Source organism: Nestor notabilis, unplaced genomic scaffold (assembly GCF_000696875.1).
Source record: "Nestor notabilis isolate BGI_N333 unplaced genomic scaffold, ASM69687v1 scaffold13331, whole genome shotgun sequence".
In the NCBI taxonomy this organism is placed as follows: domain Eukaryota; kingdom Metazoa; phylum Chordata; class Aves; order Psittaciformes; family Psittacidae; genus Nestor; species Nestor notabilis.
In genome coordinates, this window is record NW_009915231.1 from 60,649 (window position 1) to 73,096 (window position 12,448).

The 12,448-nt window shown below is 40.5% G+C and overlaps 1 protein-coding gene across 2 annotated transcripts in view; it reads right to left on the reverse strand.

Moving 5' to 3' along the window:
- OSBPL1A (oxysterol binding protein-like 1A) overlaps nt 1-11,750 on the reverse strand; it is a 28,810-nt gene extending 17,060 nt beyond the window's left edge. For both annotated transcript variants that reach the window (XM_010024035.1, XM_010024036.1), the window contains exons 1-2: nt 11,594-11,750; nt 4,259-4,412 (exon numbers count right to left, since the gene is read on the reverse strand). In XM_010024035.1, the coding sequence (XP_010022337.1) occupies nt 4,259-4,350 (92 nt within the window). In that variant the 5' untranslated portion in view covers nt 4,351-4,412; nt 11,594-11,750. The remainder of the gene's footprint in view (nt 1-4,258; nt 4,413-11,593) is intronic.
- Nucleotides 11,751-12,448: the final 698 nt, after the last annotated feature.

Genomic DNA, 12,448 nt, shown 5'->3' on the forward strand with positions numbered 1-12,448 from the left:
CCTCGTCTACCAGGTGTCCTGGGTTCAGCTGATGTTTCAGTTTTCAGAAAGAACAAAACCAAAACAAATGCTCCTTAAAATACAAGCAGCCTCATCTAATAAAAACCCAAGTCATATGCCTGAACTCCTCACAGTAGCAAACTGCGTTTTGTTAGCAAGTAGCTAAGAGCCTAACACTGACTTGTTCCACTCGGCTCCCATGCAGGGGATGAGTGGGAAAGGAGGATTTATTTTAATTGACCAACATGGTATCACTCACTCCATATTCTAATTTTCCACTGATACAAAACTATTTGGTGAAACAGATCATCTTAAATATTAGGTGTAAAATATTTCTGTAGGTGCCCTGATACAAATGTCCAGGAGAGGACAGTGTCCACCAAGTCATTCAGTCTTATCTTCAGTTGTAGTGATTACTTTATTTTTTTTTGTGTATTCTTTAATGAAGGCAGTTAGCAGACCTGGTACTTGTCTTTTGAGTAAGCCCTTCACATGCCTCTAGTTTGCTAAACTATATACAGGGACTGCTTTCCCTGCATATAAAAACTTAGGTTTTCCTTAAAGTTAACCTGTCCAATTTGTTTAATTACTCGAAAGCTGGCATTCAGTTTCAGCCATTTACTCATACTTCTTACCTACATCAGCCAAACCTGATATGGGAGTCAGAAAACACAAACCAGTTTTGAGCCACCAAGAAAGATCCCAGGGACAAGTAAGGACATGTGGAAAAATGACAGGCAGCCAAGACCTGCTAACCTTGACACACTCCCTGTGATTAAGGGAAAGGTTTATGAATGCAGAAATTTCCTTCCAGATGTCAATTTTAGAAAGAACTCAGGAAATTAACTTTAGCTTTAAGTGACAAAAACATCTGCTGGAATTTCTGTGCAGTAGAACAGATAAGATGTATTTAAGATCATTCACTGAAACAAAAACACCTGTCCAAAGCATTGTCTATAGTAGATCAGTTCTACAGGAATCTTGTGGGGAAAGAGACATACGGTGTGAAACAATGCATGTTTAGCTTGCTTCTCATGTAAACCTAAGCAAAGCCCTGGCTCCCCAAAGCTACACACAGACATGTCTGCATGGCCCGCCGTGAGGGAACCAAAGGGAAACCTTACAATAAAAAATCAGCAATAACAGGGAAACAGCAGTGACAAGTGGATGTTAAATGCAGACTGTGCAGGCTGTTAGTTTCAGCAGTCCTACTTGCTGTGTTACCTCCAATACTTACATGCTACTAAAACACCTTTATCAGGGCTGATGCTTCATTTTTGTGCAAGTTTTTTTTTGGGTTTTGGTTGGTTGGCTTGGAGGGGGGCGTTTATTCTTGGGGTTTTGCTGTGGGTTTTTTGGGGAGGGTTTTTCTTTGGTTTTGGTTTTTAAAGTTTGGCTCAGAGTAACGGTTTCCCTCTTAAACCAAAGTGATTCAAATACTTCCAGATTATTTCATGTGCTATTCTCCTATCTCTGAAATCAGCTCCCAAAAAGTTTTCAAAAATTAAGTCTGCTACCAAAACACTCTATGAGCAATCAGTAGGATGGAAACTACATTAAAAAAAATCAGAGTAAGACATCAGATTATAAGTGGCACTATAATCAAAGGTGGCTTCACCTATCTTTGTATGTACATCCCAACACTGAATTCCTTGGAACCAACAGATTTATTCCTACATCTCCAAAACTAAAACACACGCTCCCTGCAATAAAAACTGACCTCCACCACTGTGTGCAAAATCCTCACCACTCAAGTGGGAGAGGCAGGTTAATGCTCAGGCTCTCTAGATGATGGTAGGAAACACTTACGCTGACTGTTAAACAGTGCAGGTACTGCTATGTGCAACCCAAATGCAGCTACTGCTATGTGCAACCCAAATGCAGCTGCAGTTCATCTGAGGTACTACAGGAAGTTATCAAGATTTTAAGCAAAAAAGCGGGTCTGTTCTCCAAGTGACTTGTTTCCATGTGGTTTACACAAACTCAAGTTAAGCAAACAAGTTATAGCAAACCCAAGGGTGTAAAGGTGGAATTAAGTGCTGTCAAAACATTTGGACCCCCTCATTTTGCACAGCACCAAGTAGTTAAGGTTTCTGCTCCAAAAAGGATGCAGGTAACATCACAGACAGCGCATATTTGACCACATGGTCTCTAACTAGCCCCAAAACCAAGAGACACAAACTGAAGCCAGCAGCTCCAGGTAGATAAAAGTCCTCAAGTCATGTCAAACGGATCCTGTACCAGGCGAAACACTGCTGCCACCAAGAGACTCAGAAACAAGGCCAGAAACACCACACAACTCCCACCCACTGAGAAGGTTATCTTAGAGGTTAAGTTTAAATTGGCTGAGCTCTGGGGAGAAAAAGTTTGCATCAGTGTATCTGTGGACAAACCCCAATGTGTCACTAAGATGTCAGGTAAAAAAGCTTGACATTACAGCTCAACCTAGAATGTGCTCTATAGCTATTTAGTCACACAAAATATGATGATACAGTCTTATCTATACGCAAAAAATTTCTACTTTTCTTTAGTAGTAAATTATAGTTTTCACTTTTCTTTAGCAATTTATTATTAGCCAGAGACTCATTTTACTCCAACATCTTCTACTCTCTTTGCTGCTTAAAGACACACAACTCAGAAACAACATAAACAGAGATAACAGAATGGTTTGGGTTGGAAGGGACCTTAAAGGCCACCTAGTTTAACACCCCTGCCATGGGCAGGGACACCTTCCACTAGACCAGGTTGCTCAAAGCCCCTGTGTCCAACCTGGCCTTGAACACTGCCAGGGATGGGGCAGCCACAGCTTCTCTGCGCAACCTGTTCCAGTGCCTCAGCACCCTCATACTGAAAAATCCTTTTCCTAATAGCTAACCTAAATCTCCCCTATTTCAGTTTAAAGCCATTACCCTTTGTCCTATCACTACATGCCCTTGTAAAAAAGTCCCTCTCCAGATTTCTTGTTTTTCATTCCCCTTTCTTTTCATTCCCCTTTGTAACACCAGCACATCTGAAATGCTTCTTCAGTCACCTGCTCCCGACAGGACTACACCATAATACAGTGTTATGGAAACTTGGCCGAATTATTTCTTTTGTATAGTAAACGGAAGATCAATTCCTGTTAAAACTCTTCAAGACAATACAAGTCAACATTTTCATGTTGATCATGAATTGCCTCCTTTCTCCTCATGGTTTCCAAGGCAATAAATGTAATTCAGATGTCCACCTTTACCTACCGCTTCCCCCCAGCCCTGAACTTCCTGCTCTAATTAGGAAAGGCACTTAGCCAAGGCCATAAATACTGCCTTGCTAATAGCACAAGAGTGCAGAGCAACACGCTTAGTCAGCTGCTTTATGTTACCTTCCCAAACCACCCCATTATTCCACCCAAGCCCTTATTTGCCGTAGTCTTTGCCTAGCGTGGGAGGGATACACATGCAGAGGTTGAACCTTGAAACATCAGGTCTCTGACATTACCACATACTTCAACAGTCACTGCAATTTAACTATTTAGGATACAAAGTAATTAAAGTTATGTCTTGCTTGCTTCTGTAAAATTAAATAATAATTTCCTGGGTTTACACAAATCTGGAATCCCCATAATCATTCTGCATATCCAAAACATTTCCAAAGCAGTCTTTCTGAAACATGCTTAAGTCTGGCTTGATTTCTAGTGCAAACATTATATTGCCCTTTCACTGAAACTCGAGCATAGTGGTGTCTATTACATCTCATTAACTCCAGACCTATTGTCCTCCATTATCAGCAAGGAAACAAGCAAAAATGGATCATTTGACAACACAAAATAAGCACATAAAACATGGATGAGACTTTTAGAATAAGACTCCCTTTGTTCACATTTGAGTTTCTAATGCCAGGCTAACAATATTTTTCATTCATTCCCCATACCAACAGGAGTATCAAGTGTCTGGAAATTAAAGAGGCAACAGGAGGCACAGATCATTAAAAATACACGAAGGAATTAAAATCCACATAGATTTCAATACGATCTATCAAAAAAAAAGTGTGTCCATTTTTTACACAGCACATTATATTTTATTTTTACTTATTCAGATCTGATCATCAAAAAACAAAATGCAAAGGAGCACACTAGCCTTGAAAAAATATTCTTTATAAAATCATAGCACAACCAACTATTTGCCAATCATCCCTAACAAAGATTAAGAAGTTTTCACAGTTAGCTTTTCAGAGATTCCTGTGGCCTTTTACTCACCATTAAGAACAGGCAACATCTTACCTGTGTTTCTTGATCCCGTTAGACAGTGACTCCCCACTGCCACAAACCTTTTCTTCAGACATGCCTGAAGTTATTGTATCTTTTGAATCCATGCTGTCCTCCAGTGAGTAGGCCGTTGTTTCAAACCCACTTAATGATTTTTCAGATTCCGAATCTGCAAAAAAGCAGGTGCATGTTAATGAATCTACTGCCTGTGCTAGACTTCAGTCACTAGCAGATCTTCCCTCTTTCTTTGTACAAAACTGAAACCTAAGTAGGCTACTGTGTTCTGATGACAGCATCCATTTGGTAAGTAACCAGTACTGCCACAGACTGCCGAAGCTCTTTATCTAGATACAGAGAGACTGCATGATAAGCAAGAACACGCTGCGTGAAAAATCCTCTATCAAACAGAGACAAAATCTGACATTTTTATTAACTTGAAGCTCCTACAACTTGCTCAGGACAAGTGCCAGCGTCACACAGATGCTAGTACCTTACCTATGTTACCTCAACATTCAAGCATTGACTCCCTTCTTCTAGATAAGATTTAAGTTTGGTCTAAATTTCCTAGGCACTCGGTGCTGCTCACAACCTTCACTTCCCAGCTTACTGAACAAGAATCAAAGAACGGAAGGAGGTATTGTACACAGCGGATTATATTAGCCACGTAAGTCCCAGCAAAGTCTAAATGATAAGCTCACCAATCAATAAGATAAACGTTGTACTCTGGAAGGTAGGTTAATAGTACAATCCATATCACATCTCAAATTAAAAATATCAACACACCACCTTATTTCCAACCAGTGTTTCGGTTAAGCAGAGCTTGACTACCTCTGGAGAAAAGACATTCTTGCTCCAAACCAGAAAGTAAGTATTTCCTGGCAAAAGGCTGTATTTTTGTTTCATGTTTTTCCTTCAAATCTGACAAGACATTATCCAATCTGACAGCATTATCCAATTGCAAGTTCCAGGAAGCAAGGGACAAGCTCAAGACCAATAAAGATGTGCTAATATCTATCCCATTTGGGAAATCGTTTAGCAGAAACCAGGTACAATACTGAATGGTAAAGAGCTTAATGCAAGCCCCACTGCTTCTGAAAAAAAGCACACGCACCCAAACTGTAGTAGACACCATTCCTGCCATGTACTTCTTTCAGCATATGCTACTGCTCTTGGCTGCAAATACCCAGAGAAATAATTGCAAGATTAGTCATCTCTCACACACTGATTCTAATTCAAAACTAGTAATGAAAACCTGCTGAAGTAGTAGTCCATTCAAAAGAATATCTCAGTCACAGCTGTCCACTGCCAGGTGCTTGCTTGTTTTCTCTTAAAAAAACTACCCCAGTAGCTTCTCCTGAACATGTAACTTAAATGTGGCTTTGGTGGACAATGACAAGAGCACTTTCTACTACATCCAGGTTACAGAAGGGTCAAGAAGAATTAAAAATCCTGATGAATGGATGGGCTGTACCACAGTGTCTCCATCCCCTCTAGAGAGTGTGAGATCTAGAAGCATAAAGGAGATCTTTCCTTTCATTAAAAACATCTATCCCTATTCCTCAGCAAGACAGTACTGATATTAAGCGAGTTGCTAGGGAATGAAAAGAACTGCCAGCTGGTGCTAAGGATATGCTAGAAAAGTGGACTGGCACTCCAGAGAATCTTCTCACAAGTTTCCCCAAATTTGTCTGTCTGGTTCTGTGCCAAATTATGGTATAACATCTCAAAGCATTAGTTTGGTGGGTACTATATATAAGAAGTAGGATAAGGAGAAGCATTTATACTTGTGGACAAGTCCGTTACATAAAATACAGATTTCTCCAGAGATCATAAGCTCAGGTAGTCAGGAAAACACTGCTGCATGTCCAAGTATCACAGAGGAAGAGACGCTCTAGCAATGAAACACAACTTGGGCTTCAGTATCCTGATTGCATGACAAGCTATAAATCCCTTCAAAGCATTTATATTATTTATATATTTATATTCCACCTCTAATGGAAAAGCTGCTCAACTGTGCCAACAGTTACCATGACAAGAAAAGCATGAAGCAAACCCATAACATAAAGCAAAGAGTCCGCCTTCTGAAAAACTCCTTCTCCTGTCTAAAAACAAGGCAGTCCTGGATGGTACAAGAGTAACAACACAAATGCCCTCAATCTGAGGTTCTGCAACAGACCTAGGACTCCAGAGGCGGAAAGGGAAGAGCAACTAAGCTTCACCTGAACCACTGACCATTCTCTGATATACTTCTCAGTATAACAAGGATTTTTAAACACTACACAGGCTCAGCTCTCCTAATGCTGACTTTACAGTGCGGAGACACAACTATGCAGGACTGACTTCAGCACCTGCAAACCTCTCCAGAGCTGTAGACAATGACCAGCCACCTTTCTCCAGGGCATGTGCCTTGCTTAATACAGGAGCACACTATACAATAAAGAACAGCAGAAGAAAGAAAACAGACACCATTACGAGAAATTGCTCTCTAGAGACATCTTTCCCATTTTCCTGGGAAACGGCTCTCATTGAGAAAGTCTGACTACAACAGCTCCTGCCAAACATCTCCATCTCCAATCCCTTAACTTCAGCAACCTCTTTTGACCCAATTAGCTTCACAAGCCTTGAGAGTTCGTTTAGGTGTCAGAGTGAGCAAGCCGAATATTGTACTGTGAGCACAGATCAATAGGCAACTAACTCAGACTGAGCTTTTCCCTGTGTACTTGCAGCTAACTCTTTTCTGAATTAAGATTTGCATACTCCCCCGTCACTGCAAAAAAAGATCTATATTCACAAGTTGCTACAGAGCAGCTGTCATACAGATGACTAGGAGAAAATGAGGGTTTTTTTCTATTGAACTTAAGGGAGTGTGGGCTGAGGTGGGGGGAGAAGGAATAAGAGTCCCTGTTCAGAAGCCAAGATTTTTAAGTGATCTTTGAGACAAGACTAGGAAGCTCTCCAGCTCATGAAACCTGAAGTGTCAAGGTAACAGTAAAAACACCAGCTACATTTTGCAAGAGTGGGAGAGCAAGGGGAAACAGCAGAAGCAATGACAGAAGAAACTTAACTCAAGGCAAGTTAATCTCCTATTGCAACAGCTGGTAACTCTTCAGTTCCAGATAAAAAAAGATTGGCCAATGTATTTGGTTAATAAATACACCTGAGAAAGGTAGTGTTTAACCACTGGCAAAGTTGGGTTCGAATTCTGACCAGGTGTTTCCCATCACTCTGAGACACCTGAATTCATTCTTTTAATTAAAGGCAAGAATACAGTTAAACACGGGCAGCAGTGTTCGCATAGAGGTTGTGCAGTATTTTTAGCATACGTTCCAAAAAAGCCACTTGACAAACTACCCTAAGCATGGAAGGAAGGGCAGTAAGTTTCTATGCTTTCTGTACAGTTTTTAAGTAAGCTGGTAACTGGTGACAAACTAGGAAGTGAACAGAAGCAACAGAACTGGTCTACTACTCCTTGTACCATTTAGGAGCATTATTCATAAACACAGCACTATTGGTGGTACGTAACAGCTGAAGCTGTACTATGACGGGCTAGCCTTAGTATAATCTAAATATTCCTGTAGCTAAATAACTGCTTTTATAGTAAGATTCCATCTATGTAAAAACACCAATACGCACCTCAACACACACAAAAGCTATGACTGCAGAAACCCCCCACTTCTCAGATAAAATCCAATAAAGAAAAAAATCAGGATAGTTCTAAGCTTTTCCCAAATCGAGTGTGCAATTTGCATATAATCAGGGAATCTTATCTGCAAGGCAAAAATCAAGTACTTCTTAATCCTTGGCCTGCTTAGCCATTTTTCAGCACTGTGGATAGACTCTGAGTTTGTATTCTGTTTTCACAAGCTTCCTGAGGTCTACATACTTAATCAAAGCTAACAACTTCTCCAGCTCTCTAAGAGATGCCATCGGCCTTATTAAATTTTGCTACTTGTTTAGTGCTGCTTCCCTTCCCCAAACTCCCCCCTCTCATCCCACCATGCATTCAATCTTGAAACCGAGAGCTCCAGCACTCCACGGGCTATCAAGTTTAATTACACATTTCCACCACTCCCATGGTGAGAGGATCAGCACACCATCAGCACACCAGGAAGCGCTGTTAACTGACCTATTGCTATCAGAGTTCAGATTAATAACACCCTTAACTTGGCTGTTCTTAACTTAACTGGGTACCATGCTTCGGTTACACAAATAACTCCTATTTCCTGTAGGTTCTTCCTTTCATGTTCAGTGTCTACTGTTCTCCAATTGCAGGGATTTAGGACTTACCTCAACAGTCAGGAAGCACTGGTAACAGCATATCACTTAAAAAGAAGAGAGACTTCAGCAAATAAACTACTGCCTCCATAAGCAGTCCTAGCACATTTCAAACATGTCCCTCACCCCAGTTTTTTCTTTTGGAAAAGAAGGAGGATGTTTCTGTAATTGTGCCCACAATTTCCCCAAGCAAAACTACCCAACACAGACTTATCAGTGACCAGCGTGGTATGTGCCAACATCAGCAGGTAGCATGGCTCAGTTGGAGCAGATCTGCAAGTCAAACAGATGGTGCTGAGGACTTGACACTTGAACGAAAAACGTTTCTGGTGGTGTTCTCTTCAGATTAGCTCTACTCTCCTACCATGAACTGAGTGTCCAATAGTAACCAGCCCATATCTTCCAATTCAGCTTCGTTCAGGAGTCAGGTTCATGCAATCAGATTGCTCTACAACGTGAATCAGAGCATGATAAATGGGGACAAGTAGCTGCTGCTGTGAACATATCCTTTCTAATATACTTCTTGTTCAAAAACCTGATTGAAAAGTCTTGCATTGCTCTGAATTGCCACAGCTAGTGATACGTTTGTCGAGAGTAAACAAGCAAAACTGTCTAATATGCAGATAACATTCTTTTAAAAAACAAAACAAAAAGCAGCAGTGGCTTCTTCTTTTAACCTGTCAAGTCAAAGCTAACAATTCTCCAGCTCAAGGTGCAAGCCAAAGAGTTATGCTATACTCTCAATTCTAAAATCACCTCTGTGGTGGAGACTTAAAATTACAAAAAGATCCTAATAGAAAAAATACTCTCAAAGTAGTGGCATTTTTCCACAGATAGACATTACGACTTGTCACATCCCTGTTAAAATACATCAGTGTTTGCTCAATCTCCTGTACAGTCTACTAAGCTAATTCATGAATATATCTATTTATTCAAAGTTGGTATCATTTAACTTAAAATACTATCAGACTGAAAATCAGGTTTAGCAAAAGCTGTGAAAACAGTCTTAGAACTTTAGAGTTCTTGGAGATAAAAATTTTCATCTTTTGGCAATCAGGCCTAGTCTCTGCTCTCTGTTATGACCTTATTTACAACCATACCCCTTGTCTCATTAGCCCAAGAAAGAAGACCCACATGCCCAAACTCTGAGCCAGTATCAAATACCCTCTCCTCCCACTATATTCTTGTAATACAGAGACAAGAAGCCTTCTAGTTGAGACCCCACAGGTATGGCAGAAAAGCAAGTTAGAAAGTATTACCAGGACCCCAGTGATGACCAAAAAAAACCCACTCCAAACCACACCCACAAAAATCTAATTCCTTTTGTGTTTATGGTGAAAGTTATAACATGCATCGAGAAGCCAGGAAAGTATGTCACATTTCCCTTTCTCTAGTCCCCCATCCATGTCCCCCCTCCCAGAAAAGTAGAAAACAGAGTGCCCTTCCCCCAGACATGTGCCTTCAGAGACACAGGACCCCAATCACTGTGAAGCACTGAATGTGAACAACCTAGAGAAGAGAATCTAACACAAGTCTGATGAAGTTGACAGGCAGTCAAGAAAGTGAGCCTGTCCTGGAAAATTATTTAAATTGCAATCAAGATGAATTATGTCAAGTGACTTCTCCCAAAGGAGAGAGAATTTTTATATGTGTATATATATACTTAACAAGTTTCACAGTTATACAAACCCACTCAATGTGATTTGTTTCCAGCTTCAAGTGAAAAAAAATACCACCTCTCAGCTGGAGAGGTGGTTTTGGACATTTTCATTTAAGAAGCTTTAGAGACTGGGTCAGTTATGAGATATATATACTAACAGCTCTTTAAAACTTAATATTCTTTCACATACACAAAAGCAAGCCTGGCTGGAGAGACTACATTCCAGCAGCACCAGAGAAACAACTATTCTCTGCCTTGTTGAGACAAGCAAAAGAGCCTGAGGCCTTTCAGTAGCACTGTTCTTTTGGTTCTGGTTGAAGAACCTATTTCTAGTGGTTTTCAATCTCTTCTCCTCCTTGGAGGCTTGATAAATTTGTTACCATGCCAAGCAGCTAAGTCTGCTATTAATTGACTGTGTTTCTGTGCTAGTGCTATACTTGAGCACTATACTTGAGCACAGACTCCACTTTGCCTGTTTTTATCCTCCAAGCTGTGCACTGCAGAACATCTATCAAGGAGTCTGGGAACACTTCTCTTACCTGTCAGAAGCATCAGACAGTTTCAATCGTAGGAAAAGTAACTCCACACTTGCTTGTGCTGTATGCCATCACAGACTAATTATCTACTACACTTAGATTATGTTCACCCTCAAGCTCTTCCAGGTCCTTCATAGTTGTAGACAGCTGTGAGCTCTGGGACCACCCACTTATGGAGCTGTATACAGTACAGCTATTACTGAGCTGTACTGTGCAACCTCTCCATACAAACCGCATGTTATAATCACCTTACGCAGTTCAGAGTTTTCCAAAATCGCTACTTCCATGGTCTGCACATGCAAACATGAAAGATACTAAACTGAAGAGCAGACAGGGAAAGAAAAGATACTTCAGAAATGCACAAAAGACTTTGATTCATCCTTTTCTTCCATCTGTGATATGGTATACAAAATAGAAATAGTACAAGCCTTTATTAACGTCATTATCCCTCAGAAGCAGGGATTTTTATGGACTGATCTTAACAACAAAACAAAATTAAAAACACCCATCATCACGGAGAAAGCAAGTCAGAAGACTACCAGATACAGTTACATCTAAAATAGGAGCCTTAAGTTTTGCTATTTTAAAAAAGGGCGTAGACACCCAACCAAGCAATCAGACCTTTCACCACTGCCCTGTGGTTTTTAAGGTTATTTTTTGTCATGCTAAAGTGAAACACCACAATTCTACAGGTGAACTCAAGCAAATTCTTAGAGGGCTGCTAAAAACAGCACATAAAGCATTCTCCTAAAATTAGTTCCACATTAGAAAGGCAGAGACTTCACTGAACGTGAGACTCTTCCCACCCCTCACCTCCCCCCAGCACATTCACCACACACATTCTGGCTATGCACTCACATTTTGGACATCCCTACTTACCTGAAACAGCATCATAGAACTGCTCCTCACTGATGATGCTGAGAGGCGGAGATCCCTTAACCAGCGACTGCTCTAGTTCATGGTGTTCAGTAGCTAGTGTCTCTAATGCTTCTGACAAGATCTTGTTTTTCTCCTGCTCATGCTCCAGTTTCAAATTCCTCACCTATAAGTAGATACATGTATGAATAAAATCTCATCTCTCTGAAGAATGTGCAGCTGGAAGCTATTCAGAAAATAGACTCTAATAAATAGATAACTGGCAAACAGCTGGAACTGAAACCACACAGATTCATGAGACTATTACAGTATTTTTGTGACGACAAAAAGGTTATTACTCAGCATTTTCAGCAGATCTTATGTCAGGTTTATAAGCTGACAGTATAAATCACAATTCCATAACTGAATTCAAAACAGAAAACCATACCTTAAAACCAAGGAGAAATATTTACTGCTCTACTTGGATGACCTTAACTATGGAGTTAGTAATCGTTTTCCACACGCACCAAGCTCCTTGTACTAGTCTGCTCTAATTTGTGCCAAGCAGCATCATCTAAATTGAATTACAGAGCAAATGTGAATGCCAGCTACAAATAACTGAAACTGAACTATGAGCCGAAAACATTTAACCCTGAGGATTACAGAAGGTTAAGAAAGAGATTCCCCTACTGATTTAACATCCATATAAACAGCCCTCCCTCCTCACTCCCAAAACAGTTTACAGAGGAGCCAGAAGCTGACAAAAAAAGAAGCCCAGCCACCAGATGGTGGACGTTTTTTTTAAGCCCACACATGCAATTGGCTACAGGAAGGATGATGTTATCCACATTCTGAGTCCAGGACTAGTAACAGGAGAGC